The sequence below is a fragment of the Oncorhynchus mykiss genome, chromosome 11 (assembly GCF_057628025.1).
Source record: "Oncorhynchus mykiss isolate SJ-2025 chromosome 11, ASM5762802v1, whole genome shotgun sequence".
In the NCBI taxonomy this organism is placed as follows: Eukaryota; Metazoa; Chordata; class Actinopteri; order Salmoniformes; family Salmonidae; genus Oncorhynchus; species Oncorhynchus mykiss.
The window spans coordinates 11,712,455-11,737,313 of NC_143032.1; the positions used below are offsets into that span (position 1 = coordinate 11,712,455).

The 24,859-nt window shown below is 42.4% G+C and overlaps 1 protein-coding gene across 10 annotated transcripts in view; it reads left to right on the forward strand.

Annotated features, from left to right (window-relative positions):
* The window catches only part of LOC110535269 (GTP-binding protein Rheb), a 46,420-nt gene that overhangs the window by 20,506 nt on the left and 1,055 nt on the right, over nt 1–24,859 (forward strand). For 4 of the 10 annotated variants that reach the window (XM_036934862.2, XM_090189391.1, XM_090189394.1 and 1 more), the window contains 3 exons: nt 12,066–12,122; nt 12,218–12,265; nt 24,548–24,668. In XM_036934862.2, the coding sequence (XP_036790757.1) occupies nt 12,066–12,122; nt 12,218–12,265; nt 24,548–24,668 (226 nt within the window). The remainder of the gene's footprint in view (nt 1–12,065; nt 12,123–12,217; nt 12,266–24,547; nt 24,669–24,859) is intronic. The other 6 variants (XM_036934863.2, XM_090189392.1, XM_036934865.2 and 3 more) reach the window with 4 other exon arrangements.

Genomic DNA, 24,859 nt, shown 5'->3' on the forward strand with positions numbered 1-24,859 from the left:
TGTCCCATTTTGTGAAGTCTTGGTTGGTGAGCGGACCCCAGACCTCACAACCATAAAGGGCAATGGGCACTATGACTGATTCAAGTATTTTTAGCCAGATCCTAATTGTTATGTTGAAATGTATGTTCCTTTTGATGGCATAGAATGCCCTTCTTGCCTTGTCTCTCAGATCATTCACAGCTTTGTGGAAGTTACCTGTGGCGCTGATGTTTAGGCCAAAGTATGTATAGTTTTGTGTGTGCTCTAGGGCAGCAGTGTCTAGATGGAATTTGTATTTGTGGTCATGGCTTTTTGTACCTTTTTTGGAACATAATTATTTTGGTCTTACTGAGATTGACTGTCTGGGCCCAGGTCTGACAGAATCTGTGCAGAAGATCTAGGTGCTGCTGTAGGCCCTCCTTGGTTGGTGACAGAAGCACCAGATCATCAGCAAACAGTAGACATTTGACTTCGGATTCTAGTAGGGTGAGGCCGGGTGCTGCAGACTTTTCTAGTGCCCGCGCCAATCCGTTGATATATATGTTGAAGAGGGTGGGGCTTAAGCTGCATCCCTGTCTCACCCCACGACCCTGTGTGAAGGAATTTGTGTGTTTTTTGCCAATTTTAACCGCACACTTGTTGTTTGTGTACATGGATTTTATAATGTCGTATGCTTTACCCCCAACACCACTTTCCATCAATTTGTATAGCAGACCCTCATGCCAAATTGAGTCGAAGGCTTTTTTGAAATCAACAAAGCATGAGAAGACTTTGCCTTTGTTCTGGTTTGTTTGTTTGTCAATTAGGGTGTGCAGGGTGAATACGTGGTCGTATTTTGGTAATTTGGTAAAAAGCCAAGTTGACATTTGCTCAGTATATTGTTTTCATTGAGGAAATGTACGAGTCTGCTGTTATTGATAATGCAGAGGATTTTCCCAAGGTTACTGTTGACGCATATTCCACGGTAGTTATTGGGGTCAAATTTGTCTCTTTTGTGGATTGGGGTGATCAGTCCTTGGTTCCAAATATTGGGGAAGATGCCAGAGCTAAGGATGATGTTAAAGAGTTTTAGTATAGCCAATTGGAATTTGTTGTCTGTATATTTGATCATTTCATTAAGGATACCATCAACACCACAGGCCTTTTTGGGTTGGAGAGTTTTTATTTTGTCCTGTAACTCATTCAAGGTAATTGGAGAATCCAGTGGGTTCTGGTAGTCTTTAATAGTTGATTCTAAGATTTGTATTTGATCATGTACACTGCTCAAAAAAATAAAGGGAACACTTAAACAACACAATGTAACTCTAAGTCAATCACACTTCTGTGAAATCAAACTGTCCACTTAGGAAGCAACACTGATTGACAATAAATTTCACATGCTGTTGTGCAAATGGAATAGACAACAGGTGGAAATTATAGGCAATTAGCAAGACACCCCCAATAAAGGAGTGGTTATGCAGGTGGTGACCACAGACCACTTCTCAGTTCCTATGCTTCCTGACTAATGTTTTGGTCACTTTTGAATGCTGGCGGTGCTTTCACTCTAGTGGTAGCATGAGACGGAGTCTACAACCCACACAAGTGGCTCAGTTAGTGCAGCTCATCCAGGATGGCTGTGACATCAATGCGAGCTGTGACAAGGTTTGCTGTGTCTGTCAGGGTGGTGTCCAGAGCATGGAGGCGCTACCAGGAGACAGGCCAGTACATCAGGAGACGTGGAGGAGGCCGTAGGAGGGCAACAACCCAGCAGCAGGACCGCTACCTCCGCCTTTGTGCAAGGAGGAGCAGGAGGAGCACTGCCAGAGCCATGCAAAATTACCTCCAGCAGGCCACAAATGTGCATGTGTCTGCTCAAACGGTCAGAAACAGACTCCATGAGGGTGGTATGAGGGCCCGACGTCCACAGGTGGGGATTGTGCTTACAGCCCAACACCGTGCAGGACGTTTGGCATTTGCCAGAGAACACCAAGATTGGCAAATTCGCCACTGGCGCCCTGTGCTCTTCACAGATGAAAGCAGGTCCACACTGAGCACATGAGTCTGGAGACACCGTGGAGAACGTTCTGCTGCCTGCAACATCCTCCAGCATGACCGGTTTGGCGGTGGGTCAGTCATGGTGTGGGGTGGCATTTCTTTGGGGGGCCGCACAGCCCCCCATGTGCTCGCCAGAGGTAGCCTGACTGCCATTAGGTACCGAGATGAGATCCTCAGACCCCTTGTGAGACCATATGCTGGTGCGGTTGGCCCTGGGTTCCTCCTAATGCAAGACCTCATGTGGCTGGAGTGTGTCAGCAGTTCCTGCAAGAGGAAGGCATTGATGCTATGGACTGGCCCGCCCGTTCCCCAGACCTGAATCCAATTGAGCACATCTGGGACATCATGTCTCGCTCCATCCACCAACGCCAGCACCACAGACTGTCCAGGGGTTGGTGGATGCTTTAGTCCAGGTCTGGGAGGAGATCCCTCAGGAGACCATCCGCCACCTCATCGGGAGCATGCCCAGGCGTTGTAGGGAGGTCATACAGGCACGTGGAGGCCACACACACTACTGAGCCTCATTTTGACTTGTTTTAAGGACATTACATCAAAGTTGGATCAGTCTGTAGTGTGGTTTTCCACTTTAATTTTGAGTGTGACTCCAAATCCAGACCTCCATGGGTTGATAAATTTGATTCCCATTGATAATTTGTGTGATTTTTGTCAGTACATTCAACTATGTAAAGAAAAAAGTATTTAATAAGATTATTTCATTGATTCAGATCTAGGATGTGTTATTTTAGTGTTCCCTTTATTTTATTGAGCAGTGTGTATGTTTTTGCTCTTTATTCTTTGTTATAGAGCCAAAAAGATTGGAGAAAAGGTTTTACCCATACATCTCCATTTTTGATAATTCTTTGTGTTGTTGTTTGCTTAGTGTTTTCCAATTTTCCCAGAAGTAGTTAGTCTATGGATTCTTCAATCACATTGAGCTCATGTCTGACGTGCATTTCCTTCTTTTTCCTTAGTGTATTTCTGTTTTGTTTTAGTGATTCACCATAGTGAAGGCGTAGACTCAGGTTTTCCGGGTCTATGTTTTTGGTTGGACAGGTTTCTCAATTTCTTTCTTAGGTTTTTGCATTCTTCATCAAACCATTTGTCATTGTTGTTCATTTTCTTCAGTTTTCTATTTGAGATTTTTAGATTTGATAGGGAAGCTGAGAGGTCAAATATACTGTTAAGATGTTCTACTGCCAAGTTTACACCTTCACTATTACAGTGGAATGTTTTACCCAGGAAATTGTCTAAAAGGGATTGAATTTGTTGTTGCCTAATTGTTTTTTGGTAGGTTTCCAAACTGCATTCCTTCCATCTATAGCATTTCACTCAGTTCCTTTGATGCCTCATGATTGAGTATTGCTCTGTTCAAGTAGACTGTGATTTTGCTGTGGTCTCATAGGGGTGTCAGTGGGCTGACTGTGAACGCTCTGAGAGACTCTGGGTTGAGGTCAGTGATAAAGTAGTCTACAGTACTACTGCCAAGAGATGAGCTATAGGTAGGTGTACCTACCATCGGAGTCCCCTCGAAGCCTACCATTGACTATGTACATACCCAGTGTGCGACAGAGCTGCAGGAGTTGTGACCTGTTTTTCTTGGTTATGTTGTCATAGTTGTGTCTAGGGGGGCATATGTGGGAGGGAATGCTGTCACCTGCAGGCAGTTGTTTGTCCCCCTGTGTGCTGAGGGTGTCAGGTTCTTGTCCGGTTCTGGCATTTAGGCCGCCACAGACTAGTACATGTCCCTGGGCCTGGAAATGATTGATTTCCCCCTCCAGTCTCTCTCTCTGTCTTTCTCTCTCTCTGTCAGCTTCTCACTCTCACCGTTAGTACGAGAATGAACAAGTACAGAAGTTCTCCTGACTGCAGAGAGTTGACAAATTAAAGTCATATTTTATTTAACCAGGAAAAGCCCATTAAGACCCAGTCTCTTTTTCAAGGGCTTCCTGATAACTCTACTACTGCATTTTCTCTCCTGTAATTCCTACATACATTTCTAGACAATAATTTCAACAGGATTCATACTGTAGCAAATGCTTTGTCCTGTGTAAGACTATTGTACTGGAGCCTAGGATGCTGTGTGTGTGTGTGTGTGTGTGCGCCCCAGAGACTTATGTAAGATGCCATGGGAGCGGGCCTAGGGAGACTTTCCCTGGAGAAATCTGTTCCTAACCCCGTCATGTCTTCCTACTGGCCAGTTAATGATGTCAAATTTAGTTAATATCCTCATTGATTTACATGCATTTCTACTGACCAGATTGGGACTCAACGTTCGTAATTTTATATTGAGTCTCAAACCCTGCGTCAGGTCTAGCTCACCCTCTGCCGGGTTTAAAAAAAACAGATGCATCTGATTTTCAGAGGAAATGGAAAGAGAGCCTGTGACTCGACTTCTCCTTTTAGACGTTAACAAGGCGACTCCCCATCTTAACTCCTCCTCCAGAATTAGTGGATTGGTTCAACAGTGCAGAAGAGAACCTCCCCCTCTTCTTTTTCTCCTCAGGACCAGAAAAAAAGCTACGACACTAAAAGGCATTTATTATACGCCTGCTACGTTGGGTTGAGTTATATAGGCCTCTACAGTAGACTATGACACTGATGGAACAACATTCATTATACGCCTGCTATGTTGGCTTGAGTTTTATATAGGCCTCTACAGTAGACTATGACACTGATGGAACAACATTCATTATACGCCTGCTACGTTGGGTTGAGTTATATAGGCCTCTACAGTAGACTATGACACTGGAACAACATTCATTATACGCCTGCTACGTTGGCTTGAGTTATATAGGCCTCTACAGTAGACTATGACACTGGAACAACATTTATTATACGCCTGCTACGTTGGCTTGAGTTTTATATAGGCCTCTACAGTAGACTATGACACTGGAACAACATTCATTATACGCCTGCTACGTTGGGTTGAGTTATATAGGCCTCTACAGTAGACTATGACACTGATGGAACAACATTCATTATACGCCTGCTACGTTGGGTTGAGTTATATAGGCCTCTACAGTAGACTATGACACTGGAACAACATTCATTATACGCCTGCTATGTTGGGTTGAGTTATATAGGCCTCTACAGTAGACTATGACACTGATGGAACAACATTCATTATACGCCTGCTACGTTGGCTTGAGTTTTATATAGGCCTCTACAGTAGACTATGACACTGATGGAACAACATTCATTATACGCCTGCTATGTTGGGTTGAGTTATATAGGCCTCTACAGTAGACTATGACACTGGAACAACATTTATTATACGCCTGCTACGTTGGCTTGAGTTTTATATAGGCCTCTACAGTAGACTATGACACTGATGGAACAACATTTATTATACGCCTGCTACGTTGGCTTGAGTTTTATATAGGCCTCTACAGTAGACTATGACACTGATGGAACAACATTCATTATACGCCTGCTACGTTGGCTTGAGTTATATAGGCCTCTACAGTAGACTATGACACTGGAACAACATTCATTATACGCCTGCTACGTTGGCTTGAGTTTTATATAGGCCTCTACAGTAGACTATGACACTGATGGAACAACATTCATTATACGCCTGCTACGTTGGGTTGAGTTATATAGGCCTCTACAGTAGACTATGACACTGATGGAACAACATTCATTATACGCCTGCTATGTTGGGTTGAGTTATATAGGCCTCTACAGTAGACTATGACACTGATGGAACAACATTCATTATACGCCTGCTATGTTGGCTTGAGTTTTATATAGGCCTCTACAGTAGACTATGACACTGATGGAACAACATTCATTATACGCCTGCTACGTTGGGTTGAGTTATATAGGCCTCTACAGTAGACTATGACACTGATGGAACAACATTCATTATACGCCTGCTACGTTGGCTTGAGTTATATAGGCCTCTACAGTAGACTATGACACCGATGGAACAACATTCATTATACGCCTGCTACGTTGGGTTGAGTTTTATATAGGCCTCTACAGTAGACCATGACACTGATGGAACAACATTCATTATACGCCTGCTACGTTGGCTTGAGTTATATAGGCCTCTACAGTAGACTATGACACTGATGGAACAACATTCATTATACGCCTGCTACGTTGGCTTGAGTTATATAGGCCTCTACAGTAGACTATGACACTGATGGAACAACATTCATTATACGCCTGCTACGTTGGCTTGAGTTATATAGGCCTCTACAGTAGACTATGACACTGATGGAACAACATTCATTATACGCCTGCTACGTTGGCTTGAGTTATATAGGCCTCTACAGTAGACTATGACACTGATGGAACAACATTCATTATACGCCTGCTACGTTGGCTTGAGTTTTATATAGGCCTCTACAGTAGACTATGACACTGGAAGAACATTCATTATACGCCTGCTACGTTGGGTTGAGTTATATAGGCCTCTACAGTAGACTATGACACTGATGGAACAACATTCATTATACGCCTGCTACGTTGGCTTGAGTTTTATATAGGCCTCTACAGTAGACTATGACACTGGAACAACATTCATTATACGCCTGCTACGTTGGGTTGAGTTATATAGGCCTCTACAGTAGACTATGACACTGATGGAACAACATTTATTATACGCCTGCTATGTTGGCTTGAGTTTTATATAGGCCTCTACAGTAGACTATGACACTGATGGAACAACATTCATTATACGCCTGCTATGTTGGCTTGAGTTTTATATAGGCCTCTACAGTAGACTATGACACTGATGGAACAACATTCATTATACGCCTGCTACGTTGGCTTGAGTTTTATAGGCCTCTACAGTAGACTATGACACTGGAACAACATTCATTATACGCCTGCTACGTTGGGTTGAGTTATATAGGCCTCTACAGTAGACTATGACACTGATGGAACAACATTCATTATACGCCTGCTACGTTGGGTTGAGTTATATAGGCCTCTACAGTAGACTATGACACTGATGGAACAACATTCATTATACGCCTGCTACGTTGGGTTGAGTTATATATAGGCCTCTACAGTAGACTATGACACTGGAACAACATTCATTATACGCCTGCTACGTTGGCTTGAGTTTTATATAGGCCTCTACAGTAGACTATGACACTGGAACAACATTCATTATACGCCTGCTATGTTGGGTTGAGTTTTATATAGGCCTCTACAGTAGACTATGACACTGATGGAACAACATTCATTATACGCCTGCTACGTTGGCTTGAGTTATATAGGCCTCTACAGTAGACTATGACACTGGAACAACATTCATTATACGCCTGCTACGTTGGCTTGAGTTATATAGGCCTCTACAGTAGACTATGACACTGGAACAACATTTATTATACGCCTGCTACGTTGGCTTGAGTTATATAGGCCTCTACAGTAGACTATGACACTGATGGAACAACATTTATTATACGCCTGCTACGTTGGCTTGAGTTATATATAGGCCTCTACAGTAGACTATGACACTGATGGAACAACATTCATTATACGCCTGCTACGTTGGCTTGAGTTATATAGGCCTCTACAGTAGACTATGACACTGATGGAACAACATTCATTATACGCCTGCTACGTTGGGTTGAGTTTTATATAGGCCTCTACAGTAGACTATGACACTGGAACAACATTCATTATACGCCTGCTACGTTGGGTTGAGTTATATAGGCCTCTACAGTAGACTATGACACTGATGGAACAACATTTATTATACGCCTGCTACGTTGGCTTGAGTTATATATAGGCCTCTACAGTAGACTATGACACTGATGGAACAACATTCATTATACGCCTGCTACGTTGGCTTGAGTTTTATATAGGCCTCTACAGTAGACTATGACACTGATGGAACAACATTCATTATACGCCTGCTACGTTGGGTTGAGTTATATATAGGCCTCTACAGTAGACTATGACACTGATGGAACAACATTCATTATACGCCTGCTACGTTGGGTTGAGTTATATATAGGCCTCTACAGTAGACTATGACACTGATGGAACAACATTCATTATACGCCTGCTACGTTGGGTTGAGTTATATAGGCCTCTACAGTAGACTATGACACTGGAACAACATTCATTATACGCCTGCTACGTTGGCTTGAGTTTTATAGGCCTCTACAGTAGACTATGACACTGGAACAACATTCATTATACGCCTGCTACGTTGGGTTGAGTTATATAGGCCTCTACAGTAGACTATGACACTGGAACAACATTCATTATACGCCTGCTACGTTGGGTTGAGTTTTATATAGGCCTCTACAGTAGACTATGACACTGGAACAACATTTATTATACGCCTGCTACGTTGGGTTGAGTTATATAGGCCTCTACAGTAGACTATGACACTGGAACAACATTCATTATACGCCTGCTACGTTGGGTTGAGTTATATAGGCCTCTACAGTAGACTATGACACTGGAACAACATTCATTATACGCCTGCTACGTTGGGTTGAGTTATATAGGCCTCTACAGTAGACTATGACACTGGAACAACATTCATTATACGCCTGCTACGTTGGGTTGAGTTATATAGGCCTCTACAGTAGACTATGACACTGGAACAACATTCATTATACGCCTGCTATGTTGGCTTGAGTTTTATATAGGCCTCTACAGTAGACTATGACACTGATGGAACAACATTCATTATACGCCTGCTATGTTGGGTTGAGTTATATAGGCCTCTACAGTAGACTATGACACTGATGGAACAACATTTATTATACGCCTGCTATGTTGGGTTGAGTTATATATAGGCCTCTACAGTAGACTATGACACTGATGGAACAACATTCATTATACGCCTGCTACGTTGGGTTGAGTTATATAGGCCTCTACAGTAGACTATGACACTGATGGAACAACATTCATTATACGCCTGCTATGTTGGCTTGAGTTTTATATAGGCCTCTACAGTAGACTATGACACTGATGGAACAACATTCATTATAGCCTGCTACGTTGGCTTGAGTTTTATATAGGCCTCTACAGTAGACTATGACACTGATGGAACAACATTCATTATAGCCTGCTATGTTGGCTTGAGTTTTATATAGGCCTCTACAGTAGACTATGACACTGATGGAACAACATTCATTATACGCCTGCTACGTTGGGTTGAGTTATATAGGCCTCTACAGTAGACTATGACACTGGAACAACATTCATTATACGCCTGCTACGTTGGCTTGAGTTTTATATAGGCCTCTACAGTAGACTATGACACTGATGGAACAACATTCATTATAGCCTGCTACGTTGGGTTGAGTTATATAGGCCTCTACAGTAGACTATGACACTGGAACAACATTCATTATACGCCTGCTACGTTGGGTTGAGTTTTATATAGGCCTCTACAGTAGACTATGACACTGGAACAACATTTATTATACGCCTGCTACGTTGGGTTGAGTTATATAGGCCTCTACAGTAGACTATGACACTGATGGAACAACATTCATTATACGCCTGCTACGTTGGCTTGAGTTTTATATAGGCCTCTACAGTAGACTATGACACTGGAACAACATTTATTATACGCCTGCTACGTTGGGTTGAGTTATATAGGCCTCTACAGTAGACTATGACACTGATGGAACAACATTCATTATACGCCTGCTACGTTGGGTTGAGTTTTATATAGGCCTCTACAGTAGACTATGACACTGGAACAACATTCATTATACGCCTGCTACGTTGGGTTGAGTTATATAGGCCTCTACAGTAGACTATGACACTGATGGAACAACATTCATTATACGCCTGCTACGTTGGGTTGAGTTATATAGGCCTCTACAGTAGACTATGACACTGGAACAACATTCATTATACGCCTGCTACGTTGGGTTGAGTTTTATATAGGCCTCTACAGTAGACTATGACACTGGAACAACGTTTATTATACGCCTGCTATGTTGGCTTGAGTTTTATATAGGCCTCTACAGTAGACTATGACACTGATGGAACAACATTCATTATACGCCTGCTACGTTGGCTTGAGTTTTATATAGGCCTCTACAGTAGACTATGACACTGGAACAACATTCATTATACGCCTGCTACGTTGGCTTGAGTTATATAGGCCTCTACAGTAGACTATGACACTGATGGAACAACATTCATTATACGCCTGCTACGTTGGGTTGAGTTATATAGGCCTCTACAGTAGACTATGACACTGATGGAACAACATTTATTATACGCCTGCTACGTTGGCTTGAGTTTTATATAGGCCTCTACAGTAGACTATGACACTGATGGAACAACATTCATTATACGCCTGCTACGTTGGGTTGAGTTATATATAGGCCTCTACAGTAGACTATGACACTGGAACAACATTCATTATACGCCTGCTACGTTGGGTTGAGTTATATAGGCCTCTACAGTAGACTATGACACTGATGGAACAACATTTATTATACGCCTGCTACGTTGGCTTGAGTTTTATATAGGCCTCTACAGTAGACTATGACACTGATGGAACAACATTCATTATACGCCTGCTACGTTGGGTTGAGTTATATAGGCCTCTACAGTAGACTATGACACTGATGGAACAACATTCATTATACGCCTGCTATGTTGGGTTGAGTTTTATATAGGCCTCTACAGTAGACTATGACACTGATGGAACAACATTCATTATAGCCTGCTACGTTGGGTTGAGTTATATAGGCCTCTACAGTAGACTATGACACTGGAACAACATTCATTATACGCCTGCTACGTTGGGTTGAGTTTTATATAGGCCTCTACAGTAGACTATGACACTGGAACAACATTTATTATACGCCTGCTACGTTGGGTTGAGTTATATAGGCCTCTACAGTAGACTATGACACTGATGGAACAACATTCATTATACGCCTGCTACGTTGGCTTGAGTTTTATATAGGCCTCTACAGTAGACTATGACACTGGAACAACATTTATTATACGCCTGCTACGTTGGCTTGAGTTTTATATAGGCCTCTACAGTAGACTATGACACTGGAACAACATTCATTATACGCCTGCTACGTTGGCTTGAGTTTTATATAGGCCTCTACAGTAGACTATGACACTGGAACAACATTCATTATACGCCTGCTACGTTGGGTTGAGTTATATAGGCCTCTACAGTAGACTATGACACTGATGGAACAACATTCATTATACGCCTGCTACGTTGGGTTGAGTTATATAGGCCTCTACAGTAGACTATGACACTGATGGAACAACATTCCTCAACTAGATGTTGGAAAGGCATCTAACAAGCAAACAAATAGCACATTGTTGAGTACAGTAGTATTGAAATGGCACATTAAGTACAGTAGTATTGATGGTTCTTATTTGAGGGAGGTTTCTTCTCGTATCAAAGCTTATGTCGTATCGATTTCAAGCAATGGTTCAACCGCAACAGTCCTCTTTTTTTTTTTTTAACGCAGCCCTAATTTTGTCCCAGTCTGGTCGTTAGGCAACGTTTGTCAATGTAATCATGGTAGGTTATGCCTCCCATCAGCCCTCTCCAAATCCATACCAATGTAACACATTTAATGAGCAAATGATTATCTTTTGATGAGGCCCCTATTAAAAATCTATGTAGGTGATAAAAGGCAGTGGTTTAATTTATCCTTCTTATTATTGTTATTGTGAAGATGTGGATGGATCAGCACCCACTTAGCTCTGATGGTGTTGCTGTTTATGCGCCCACACACACAGACTGGCGGTGCCGGGGACAGAGAATACAGCCATTTGATATGCTGGACACCAACATGTTGCAGATTTAACATTGTCCGACCTAGAAAATGTCAAGCTTTACACCCATTTAAGAATGCATTTAAGTACAAGTAAGCATTTTTACACACGTTTCTAGACCCAATTGTTAACTATTCAACTGTTAAAACCATTGTAAGATGATTTCTTTGAGAATAGATTTAGTAATGTTCTGTTGACTCTGGTCTTGTGTCGAGTAGGAGTTTTATTTAATGCTTTCTTTTTATTTGGGCTGATCATAAAAGATTGAATGACCTTTTTTTTGTTTTCTTTTGTAGTTTTGAAGTAATAAAAGTTATCCACGAAAAATTATTGGATATGGTGGGTAAAGTACAGTAAGTAGACTGATCTGCTATCTGACAATGTTTCAATATATATACATACAGTGTTTCACTGATTCCTTTGACTGACAGGACTTTGTCTTCTGCAGAGTACCCATCATGTTGGTGGGGAACAAGAAAGATCTACACATGGAACGGTATGACACACACACAGCTAGTCTTCCCAGAGGACAGTTGTTTTCATTTTCTATAATTAGATTTAACAGGGATTTACTGTTCTGTCTTGTCGTTATGTTTGACTCTGTGGAGACCTGTTCAGCTGACCGAGTGGAGAGAAAGTACATTGGTTCAGCAGAGGGTGCGGGGCTGGAATAAACCTTTACGACTTGATGTCCTGTCATTTTATGGGCCTGCCATATAAGGCTCCACATCTTACATCTTTTGCACGGAGGGCGAAATTGCAACAAGCTCTGTCTCGCTGCAGAAGTAGATGTATAACCACATTCTCCCAACGTCAAATTTCTGTGTTTTTGTTTCTCCTGCTCTAGCATTCCATTTCTCCAAATGTCAAATTTTGAAGTTAAGGGTTAAGTTAAGGGTTAAAGTTTTGGATAGGGTACATTTTTTGCAAAGCAAAACCAGTATCCATGACTGGGGTCGAACACTTACCCTTCTGATCCAGAGTCATGAGATTACACTTATCCACAACCCTCATACACAAGGTCCTGGCAAAACCCAAGACTACTTGGTAATAGCTGGTGGTAATAGCTGGTGGTAATAGCGCTCACTGTTGCCCCTAGTAGCCTGTTTTGAAGGCATGGCTAGATGACCCTGGAAATCCATCTCCCACTCAATGCCATTCTCTGGCAGTCCTGACTCCACTAAACTAGACTACTGGCCTGTTGGCACATTGACACTAGCTGGTAAACAGTAGACCAGTCTCTGTTTTGGAGAAGGCAGGGTCAGGTCAGTCTGCTGCATGTCTGGGTCAATTAGTCAGTTAGTTAGGCCTAATTCCTAACATGAGAATGTAGAAAGTATGGGAGGAAAGTGGAGTGGTGGTGGTTATTGGAAGACAGTCTAGTAGTAGTTATAGTTGTAGGAAGGCAGTCTAGTAGTAGTAGTTGTAGGAAGGCAGTCTAGTAGTTGTTGTAGGAAGACAGTCTAGTAGTAGTTGTAGGAAGGCAGTCTAGTAGTAGTAGTTGTAGGAAGGCAGTCTAGTAGTTGTTGTAGGAAGGCAGTCTAGTAGTTGTTGTAGGAAGGCAGTCTAGTAGTAGTAGTTGTAGGAAGGCAGTCTAGTAGTAGTTGTAGGAAGACAGTCTAGTAGTTGTTGTAGGAAGACAGTCTAGTAGTTGTTGTAGGAAGACAGTCTAGTAGTTGTTGTAGGAAGGCAGTCTAGTAGTAGTTGTAGGAAGGCAGTCTAGTAGTAGTTGTAGGAAGGCAGTCTAGTAGTAGTTGTAGGAAGACAGTATAGTAGTAGTTGTAGGAAGGCAGTCTAGTAGTAGTTGTAGGAAGGCAGTCTAGTTGTAGTTGTAGGAAGGCAGTCTAGTAGTAGTAGTTGTAGGAAGGCAGTCTAGTAGTAGTTGTAGGAAGGCAGTCTAGTAGTTGTTGTAGGAAGGCAGTCTAGTAGTAGTTGTAGGAAGGCAGTCTAGTAGTAGTTGTAGGAAGGCAGTCTAGTAGTAGTTGTAGGAAGGCAGTCTAGTAGTAGTTGTAGGAAGGCAGTCTAGTAGTAGTTGTAGGAAGGCAGTCTAGTAGTAGTTGTAGGAAGGCAGTCTAGTAGTAGTTGTAGGAAGGCAGTCTAGTAGTTGTAGGAAGGCAGTCTAGTAGTAGTTGTAGGAAGGCAGTCTAGTAGTAGTTGTAGGAAGGCAGTCTAGTAGTAGTTGTAGGAAGGCAGTCTAGTAGTAGTTGTAGGAAGGCAGTCTAGTAGTAGTTGTAGGAAGGCAGTCTAGTAGTAGTTGTAGGAAGACAGTCTAGTTGTAGTAGTTGTAGGAAGGCAGTCTAGTTGTAGTAGTTGTAGGAAGGCAGTCTAGTAGTAGTTGTAGGAAGGCAGTCTAGTAGTAGTTGTAGGAAGGCAGTCTAGTAGTAGTTGTAGGAAGACAGTCTAGTAGTTGTTGTAGGAAGGCAGTCTAGTAGTTGTTGTAGGAAGGCAGTCTAGTAGTAGTTGTAGGAAGACAGTCTAGTAGTAGTTGTAGGAAGGCAGTCTAGTAGTAGTTGTAGGAAGGCAGTCTAGTAGTAGTAGTTGTAGGAAGGCAGTCTAGTAGTTATAGTTGTAGGAAGGCAGTCTAGTAGTTGTAGGAAGGCAGTCTAGTAGTTATAGTTGTAGGAAGGCAGTCTAGTAGTAGTTGTAGGAAGGCAGTCTAGTTGTAGTAGTTGTAGGAAGGCAGTCTAGTAGTTGTTGTAGGAAGGCAGTCTAGTAGTTGTTGTAGGAAGACAGTCTAGTAGTAGTTGTAGGAAGGCAGTCTAGTAGTAGTTGTAGGAAGGCAGTCTAGTAGTAGTTGTAGGAAGGCAGTCTAGTAGTAGTAGTTGTAGGAAGGCAGTCTAGTAGTTATAGTTGTAGGAAGGCAGTCTAGTAGTTGTAGGAAGGCAGTCTAGTAGTTATAGTTGTAGGAAGGCAGTCTAGTAGTTGTAGTTGTAGGAAGGCAGTCTAGTAGTTGTAGTTGTAGGAAGGCAGTCTAGTAGTAGTTGTAGGAAGGCAGTCTAGTAGTAGTTGTAGGAAGGCAGTCTAGTTGTAGTTGTAGGAAGGCAGTCTAGTAGTAGTTGTAGGAAGGCAGTCTAGTAGTTGTTGTAGGAAGGCAGTCTAGTAGTAGTTGTAGGAAGGCAGTCTAGTAGTAGTTGTAGGAAGGCAGTCTAGTAGTAGTTGTAGGAAGGCAGTCTAGTAGTAGTTGTAGGAAGGCAGTCTAGTAGTAGTTGTAGGAAGGCAGTCTAGTAGTAGTTGTAGGAAGGCAGTCTAGTAGTAGTTGTAGGAAGGCAGTCTAGTAGTAGTTGTAGGAAGGCAGTCTAGTAGTAGTTGTAGGAAGGCAGTCTAGTAGTTGTAGGAAGGCAGTCTAGTAGTAGTTGTAGGAAGGTAGTCTAGTAGTAGTTGTAGGAAGGCAGTCTAGTAGTAGTTGTAGGAAGACAGTCTAGTTGTAGTAGTTGTAGGAAGGCAGTCTAGTAGTTGTTGTAGGAAGGCAGTCTAGTAGTTGTTGTAGGAAGGCAGTCTAGTAGTAGTTGTAGGAAGGCAGTCTAGTAGTAGTTGTAGGAAGGCAGTCTAGTAGTAGTTGTAGGAAGACAGTCTAGTTGTAGTAGTTGTAGGAAGGCAGTCTAGTAGTTGTTGTAGGAAGGCAGTCTAGTAGTTGTTGTAGGAAGACAGTCTAGTAGTAGTTGTAGGAAGGCAGTCTAGTAGTAGTTGTAGGAAGGCAGTCTAGTAGTAGTTGTAGGAAGGCAGTCTAGTAGTAGTAGTTGTAGGAAGGCAGTCTAGTAGTTATAGTTGTAGGAAGGCAGTCTAGTAGTAGTTGTAGGAAGGCAGTCTAGTTGTAGTAGTTGTAGGAAGGCAGTCTAGTTGTAGTAGTTGTAGGAAGGCAGTCTAGTAGTTGTTGTAGGAAGACAGTCTAGTAGTAGTTGTAGGAAGGCAGTCTAGTAGTAGTTGTAGGAAGGCAGTCTAGTAGTAGTTGTAGGAAGGCAGTCTAGTAGTAGTAGTTGTAGGAAGGCAGTCTAGTAGTTATAGTTGTAGGAAGGCAGTCTAGTAGTTGTAGGAAGGCAGTCTAGTAGTTATAGTTGTAGGAAGGCAGTCTAGTAGTTATAGTTGTAGGAAGGCAGTCTAGTTGTAGTTGTAGGAAGGCAGTCTAGTAGTAGTTGTAGGAAGGCAGTCTAGTAGTAGTTGTAGGAAGGCAGTCTAGTTGTAGTTGTAGGAAGGCAGTCTAGTAGTAGTTGTAGGAAGGCAGTCTAGTAGTAGTTGTAGGAAGGCAGTCTAGTTGTAGTTGTAGGAAGGCAGTCTAGTTGTAGTTGTAGGAAGGCAGTCTAGTAGTAGTTGTAGGAAGGCAGTCTAGTTGTAGTTGTAGGAATGCAGTCTAGTAGTAGTTGTAGGAAGGCAGTCTAGTAGTAGTTGTAGGAAGGCAGTCTAGTAGTAGTAGTTGTAGGAAGGCAGTCTAGTAGTAGTAGTAGTAGGAAGGCAGTCTAGTAGTAGTAGTAGTAGGAAGGCAGTCTAGTAGTAGTTGTAGGAAGACAGTCTAGTTGTAGTTGTAGGAAGACAGTCTAGTAGTAGTTGTAGGAAGACAGTCTAGTAGTAGTTGTATGTATTGGAAGACAGTGTAGTTGTAGGAAGACAGTGTAGTAGTAGTTGTAGGTATAGGAAGACAGTCTAGTAGTAGTTGTAGGTATAGGAAGACAGTCTAGTAGTAGTTGTAGGTATAGGAAGACAGTCTAGTAGTAGTTGTAGGTATAGGAAGACAGTCTAGTAGTAGTTGTAGGTATAGGAAGACAGTCTAGTAGTAGTTGTAGGTATAGGAAGACAGTCTAGTAGTAGTTGTAGGTATAGGAAGACAGTCTAGTAGTAGGAAGACAGTCTAGTAGTAGTTGTAGGTATAGGAAGACAGTCTAGTAGTAGTTGTAGGTATAGGAAGACAGTCTAGTAGTAGGAGGACAGTGTAGTAGTAGTTGTAGGTATAGGAAGACAGTCTAGTAGTAGTTGTAGGTATAGGAAGACAGTCTAGTAGTAGGAAGACAGTGTAGTAGTAGTTGTAGGTATAGGAAGACAGTCTAGTAGTAGTTGTAGGTATTGGAAGACAGTGTAGTTGTAGGAAGACAGTCTAGTAGTAGTTGTAGGTATTGGAAGATAGTCTAGTAGTAGTTGTAGGTATAGGAAGACAGTCTAGTAGTAGTTGTAGGTATAGGAAGACAGTCTAGTAGTAGTTGTAGGTATAGGAAGACAGTCTAGTAGTAGTTGTAGGTATTGGAAGACAGTCTAGTAGTAGTTGTAGGTATAGGAAGACAGTCTAGTAGTAGTTGTAGGTATAGGAAGACAGTCTAGTAGTAGTTGTAGGTATAGGAAGACAGTCTAGTAGTAGTTGTAGGTATAGGAAGACCGTCTAGTAGTAGTTGTAGGTATAGGAAGACAGTCTAGTAGTTATTGTCTACTGTCTCTTACCAGGCCTGTATAATATACTACACACTGTCTTCTGTCTCTTACCAGGCCTGTAGTATAGTATAGTACACACTGCCAGCCTGATGCTTTTCTGAAAATGGGTCACTCACTCATAGCTCTACATCTTTCCTCCTCCTTCCTTTTTTGTTTCTGCTTCCTCTTTCCTACTCTCCCTCTCAGTCATTCCCAGAATAAACAGGAAATGGGGCACAGCCACCTCAAAGCAGTAAATGTTGTCTGCCATTCCCTTCCTCATACACATACACACACTCTGGCCCCATTGAGGTGATATACACACACTCTGGCCCCATTGAGGTGATGTACACACACTCTGGCCCCATTGAGGTGATGTACACACTGGTCCCATTGAGGTGATGTACACACACTCTGGCCCCATTGAGGTGATGTACACACTCTGGCCCCATTGAGGTGATGTACACACTCTGGCCCCATTGAGGTGATGTACACACTCTGGCCCCATTGAGGTGATGTTCACACACTGGCCCCATTGAGGTGATGTGTACACACTGGTCCCATTGAGGTGATGTTCACACTCTGGCCCCATTGAGGTGATGTACACACTCTGGCCCCATTGAGGTGATGTACACACTCTGGTCCCATTGAGGTGATGTACACACGCTGGTCCCATTGAGGTGATGTACACACACTCTGGCCCCATTGAGGTGATGTACACACTCTGGCCCCATTGAGGTGATGTACACACGCTGGCCCCATTGAGGTGATGTACACACTCTGGCCCCATTGAGGTGATGTACACACACTCTGGCCCCATTGAGGTGATGTACACACTCTGGCCCCATTGAGGTGATGTACACACGCTGGCCCCATTGAGGTGATGTACACACTCTGGCCCCATTGAGGTGATGTACACACACTCTGGCCCCATTGAGGTGATGTACACACACTCTCGCCCCATTGAGGTGATGTACACACTCTGGCCCCATTGAGGTGATGTACACACACTCTGGCCCCATTGAGGTGATGTACACACACTCTGGCCCCATTGAGGTGATGTACACACACTCTGGCCCCATTGAGGTGATGTACACACTCTGGCCCCATTGAGGTGATGTTCACACACTGGCCCCATTGAGGTGATGTGTACACACTGGTCCCATTGAGGTGATGTACACACTCTGGCCCCATTGAGGTGATGTACACACTCTGGTCCCATTGAGGTGATGTACACACACTCTGGCCCCATTGAGGTGATGTACACACACGCTGGCCCCATTGAGGTGATGTACACAATCTGGCCCCATTGAGGTGATGTACACACGCTGGCCCCATTGAGGTGATGTACACACGCTGGCCCCATTGAGGTGATGTACACACGCTGGCCCCATTGAGGTGATGTACACACGCTGGCCCCATTGAGGTGATGTACACACGCTGGCCCCATTGAGGTGATGTACACACGCTGGCCCCATTGAGGTGATGTACACACGCTGGCCCCATTGAGGTGATGTACACACTCTGGCCCCATTGAGGTGATGTACACACACGCTGGCCCCATTGAGGTGATGTACACACACTCTGGCCCCATTGAGGTGATGTACACACACTCTGGCCCCATTGAGGTGATGTACACACTGGCCCCATTGAGGTGATGTACACACACTCTGGCCCCATTGAGGTGATGTACACACACTCTGGCCCCATTGAGGTGATGTACACACTCTGGCCCCATTGAGGTGATGTTCACACACTGGCCCCATTGAGGTGATGTGTACACACTGGTCCCATTGAGGTGATGTTCACACTCTGGCCCCATTGAGGTGATGTACACACTCTGGCCCCATTGAGGTGATGTACACACTCTGGTCCCATTGAGGTGATGTACACACGCTGGTCCCATTGAGGTGATGTACACACACTCTGGCCCCATTGAGGTGATGTACACACACTCTGGCCCCATTGAGGTGATGTACACACACTCTCGCCCCATTGAGGTGATGTACACACTCTGGCCCCATTGAGGTGATGTACACACACTCTGGCCCCATTGAGGTGATGTACACACACTCTGGCCCCATTGAGGTGATGTACACACACTCTGGCCCCATTGAGGTGATGTACACACACTCTGGCCCCATTGAGGTGATGTACACACTCTGGCCCCATTGAGGTGATGTACACACTCTGGCCCCATTGAGGTGATGTACACACTCTGACCCCATTGAGATTATGTATGCAGCATTGAGATTATTCATATTGTTCTCAGTGTGGAGTGAGGTTGGGAACTGTCCATTGAACGCCCACCCAGACACACAGCCACACAGGAGCCTAGTAGACTGTGTTAGTCCACTAAAGTAATCAAGGCATTACTGATCACTTCCCCATCTCTCTTCTCCCTGTCTCGAGGGCAGTGAAAGGCTTGCTCTGGGCGAAGTGAGAACCGGCTGGACCTTTTTTAATGAATCAATAACTACAGGCTATTAAATCACAGGAGTGGATGGGAATGAAGGGGTTACACCCCTGGGCTATGTAGCTTTGGGCTCGGCTGAGACTCATGTGATGCAGTTAGGATCAGTGGGGAAAAGGGGATGTTATCTTAGTATTGTGATGCTGTCTTTTCAGTTAGTCGGCTTAGTGTATAAATAACCTGGTATTACCGCCACACCGGCGGTCACAAGTCATGAAGGCAGTCAAATTTCACATGACCATTTAGTCACGGTAATTAGGTTTCTCCAAGCTCTGATGCTGCTGCTGGCCGTTAGTAGCCTACCAAACTTGCTAACAGCCTGGTACTCAGCACTCAATTGTCCTTCTAATCACTCTGACATCAATGCAAATGAATTTGAAAATCTAATCAAACACTTCATGAGAGCTCATGTTGCACAACATTTCTATAGTCTATGCAATTGCAGAAGAAACAGAGTGATGGCCTCTATTAAAAAGAGGAGGATCCCATCTTTCTATAGGCTAGGCCTACTATGTTTATTTCTCAACTCTCCTAATATTAAGCACGTTGCTTATATTTACAACAGGAGTATAGCCTACCTGGCTGGCATGAAGGAAAAAAACAACACTGGGAAATGTATCCTCCATTCGCTATTTAAGTGCATAGATGACATGTATTTTTTTCCACTGCCCCTGTTTTGATACAGGTGAATGATAATGGTCCATTCTAAATCAAAACATATTTTAAACATATATATATTATTTATGTATATGTAAAGACGAGATTAAATCAAGAATAGTGTGCTGAGTGACAATATTAGCATATCACTTGTGAATGATGCCCAGCGTAAGGCAAGAAACAATGTCTTTAAAAAAAATCATAGTTATAATCAAATCATAATCATATTTGCACACCTCGTGTAGCCTAACCCATAGGCCTGTATGTTTTAATAAGGTTTGTATCACAACTAAAGCGGCCAAATAACTTCTTTTAAAATTAAGCGCATGAATCCACTTTACAAGGGTTGTAGAGCCTGACTGGCATACATAAGCAGCTCGCAAGTTTCAAGTTTGGGGAATATAATTTTCCCCATAAAAATGCAACTTTATAATAAAAGCATTACATGCATAATTGCATTTGTGGCCACTTTTGATAATGGTGTTTTCCTGCTAATGGAACATTCGTGCTTATAGCCTACTTACTGCCTTGTGCTCAGTGCTGCACTTATAATGTGAAGAAAAAGCCTAAACGTTCTGATCTGTTGCGTCAGCCTTATTGCATAAAACAGGTTTTTTGATGTTAGTGGTTGTATTCATGTGGGATCTATCGCGTCCTACAACTGTCCCAGACAATGTTTGGAATATTTTGTTCTCACAAAGAATAGAAAAGGTCAACTTTTGTACTATGGGGGATAGTAGATTGACAGGCTAGTGCTTTTGCTGTTCTTTAGGCCTACTCTTATTGTTGGCTAACAAACTAAATGTGGACATTTCTTCCAATATCTTCAATATGCACCTCGGAATTGGATAAGGAGTTGCTTCCCCAATGTCTGTCTTAACTTGTAGCCTGTGAAAAAGAGCCATGTGAGTGAGAGACGCTTCGGAATGCGCAGCACGCTCAGTGAGAAGGGCACAGCACTCTGGGCTGCAAAAGGCATGTTTTTTTGGAGGTGCATTACAGCCACAAAGGGGATGCCGCCGTTAAATTCGAGGCATTATCAAGTGCTTGTCAAATTGTTAATGAGAGACTACTGGAGTGGGTACAGCCTGCGCAAAAAAACTAAGCAGAGCTCATGCCTTTCAAGCACTTTTCAAATCATCATTAGTCTCATCATGCAGCCTTACAATGTATTACAAATCAAAACATATAGCCCAACGTTTGTAGAACAACCAAAGTTACATTAATAACTCTAAAAACAACAGTATGCTATTATTTTCTTCATATCATGCTTCTTTAGAACTGTCTAAAGTAAATCATAGATTTATTGTGAAGGTCTAGGCTATATTACATGGATTTATGAGCCTTTTTTTAAATGGCTTGTAAAATGTGTGGAAGCCAGGAGATGCTAAATGTGTTTAACTAACGGTGAATTACCGTTAGACTCACAGTTATTTGTTTGACAATCACCGGCTGACGAAATGTTGTGACCGCCACATCCCTATCTGTGACCATAGGAGTTGGCTATATAGCACAAACAGATTTGGGACCAGGGTAGTGTTGAAAAATAGCGTAGCGAGCCTACTCTGTGGCTTATAGGGTCCAATTCAGACATAATAATAATCTTATCGGTAGTTGGTATTTCGATTTTGCAGGTGTGGTTCCCTTGAGCTCTGCACACATTTAATTCAAACACTGAAAACCCCCTTGCTGGCCAACATATTTTCTCGTGGAGTTTTCATTAAATAGGGTTTTCAGGACCTTTTATCTAAGGCCATCCCTTTAAATTTGGTGCACATTTGTGATTACATTTTTCTCGACAGACTAACTAGAATATCTGTAGAGAACGATTCAAAATATAGGGATCAATGAAAGAAAGTCATCTAATATATGCATATTCGTCTCCGTCTCGGGTAGATTTAATAATACTCTTATCTTGTAGATTATTTAGGCAGTTTTAGGGTTAGGAAGGTGTTATGAATCGGTTACACTTTACACTCAGCGTCATAACACAGTCATGACAGCTGACACAACTTGTCATATAACCTGTTATAATATGGTCATAACACTGTCATGACATATATTTAGACCTATTGTGACGTTGTCGTTTTATGGCTGGTTATGACACCTACAGTACATAAGAGTGTAGAAACCAGCACAACCTACCATGGTAGTTATGACACCTACATACTGTACATGTCAAAACCACACAGGGCAAAACATTTCCCTTACACCATAGCCTACGTGTCAACAATATGTTTGTTATATATATATATATATATTTTTTTTTTTAATTTACCATATTAAATTGTAATTACACACGCATTTATGTCAGACATGCACCTACCCCAATTCTCTGTTGCTGATGACTGGGATGAATACAGGAGCAGGACAAGACACCCTCTTTTTGACTGATGACTGGGATGAATACAGGAGCAGGACAAGACACCCTCTTTTTGACTGATGACTGGGATGAATACAGGAGCAGGACAGACACTCTTTTTGACTCATGATTATGATGTCATAATGCTTCTTGACAGAGTCATAAAGTGTATTTTCTACAAGTTATTTAAAATATGATGAAAAGAAAACAACATGACGGTTAAGAATTCATAACAACAAAGGATTTAAGAAACAAACTTTCAAACGAAAGGATAAATGTGAGTTTTGACACTCTTATGTAGGTGTCATAACCAGCCATTAAATAATGCAATATATGTCACAAGTGTAAATACATGGGTCATGAGTGTTATGACCATATTATGACATGTTATTGTAGCTGTTATTACTGGGTGTCAAGTATGAATCATAAACAGGTTTGGAGAGCCTTTAAGCACTAAATATATTGCTGAATACAAAAATAATGGTTTGAGTCATCCTGAAAGTTGGCATATTCAAGTTCAATCCATTTTTTTTTTATGTGTACAATAGGGGTTGAACAATAGTCCTATAAATTTACCCTAATCATGGAAGTGTATGACAACTGTCCAGTCGTTGTGAACCGTGCTCCAGGTTTAACCTGCTACGTGTGGTCTGAGTTCCATAATGATTCAAATAGGCTACATGTCCCAAATGACTAATTATTGTATAACGTTAGACTATGATCCACTAATGCTAGAGACCCTCAGGAACAACTATACGGACGTATGCAAAGCAAGGTAAACAGAACTGAATGTAATGATGCAAAATGTAGGCTACAAATTTAAGGACATTAACATTAAAGGGACAGTTATATATGTATGTGGGTATTACTGGCAGTGGCTAAAATTAAAATTTAGAATAACGGCACAACTTATTTATAGCCTCCTTCACTGTGAAAAAGGGGCCCCGATACATGTCATGTTGATATGATTTTCAGTTTGCTTCAATATGTCTGATTTCACATTCATCTCCAGGGATCATAATGGAAAATCATATAAAACAATTTAATGTATTTAAATTCCCCTTCTCCAAATGGATTACTAATTTACCTAGCTCTTATCAATTTGTAATTTACAGTATATAGAGCATGCTGTTATTTCTGTCCTGATAAAAGAAAGTAGCTTTTTCCACTCAACCTTATTCATCAGGACAGAAATAACATCAGGGATCCTTTGCTCCGGAGCATGAGAATTTTTTGTTGTTGAAAATTCCCCAAAACAAATATTCTTTCTTATAAAATTGCACATGGTAAAAAAAACGATAAAAAGTGTTTCCCTGCCAGACAAGGATTGTCCCGAATGTCCTGCTTTTCTACACATTGGCAAAATGTACATTTTTTTCAGTTTTAAAGCTACTTTCCTGTAATTCAAAAAATGTATTTCATAACTTATGACGTGTTCATATGCTATCTGCGGGGCCCCCAAAGCTTGCCCCCCCCCCCCCACCTTGCGGGGGCGTGCACTTTGCCAGTGGGAATAGCATGCTATTCTCATGCTTAAGTTCAAGGTCAGAATATGCGTAGAGAGAAAAGTGCATAAAAAGGGAATTGCGTTCCATTTACACGTGCTTGACTCTGGTCGGAATCCCCCCATAGTGAAAACAGCTCAGTTCCATTTACACGTGCTTGACTCCGGTCGGAATACCCCCATAGTGAAAACAGCTCAGTTTCGTCATTAGCGCCTTACCCTCCTGTAATGCTCCCATTTGGATTTTACCACTTTCACATGTGGTTATACTGTAGCGTTACAAACAAATGGTGTTCACTTTATTATTCTGTTCCCCTCAGTACAATCAGGAACTGTGTGTATGGGCTGTACTGCTGTCACTGTGACGTGTTGTTTCCCCCTCTCTCCTCAGTGTAATCAGTTGTGAAGAAGGCAAAGCACTGGCTGACTCGTGGAACGCAGCATTCATGGAGTCCTCTGCAAAAGAGAACCAGGTGATGACGATGACTGGACATTCACTCCCAGAGCCATCGGTTAGACGGAGTTTGACATCTACTGTAGTATGGTAATGGGTGCCATCTTGGCACCGAATGTTCCAAGGCTATTACAGTCTAGTGTGAATACATACAGTGAGAGTAATGTCAAGGAAGAAACCTTTGGTGCCAGCATGGAAGACAGTTTGCCAAAGTGTAATACCTACAGCTTTGTTCATCATTCTCAGCTC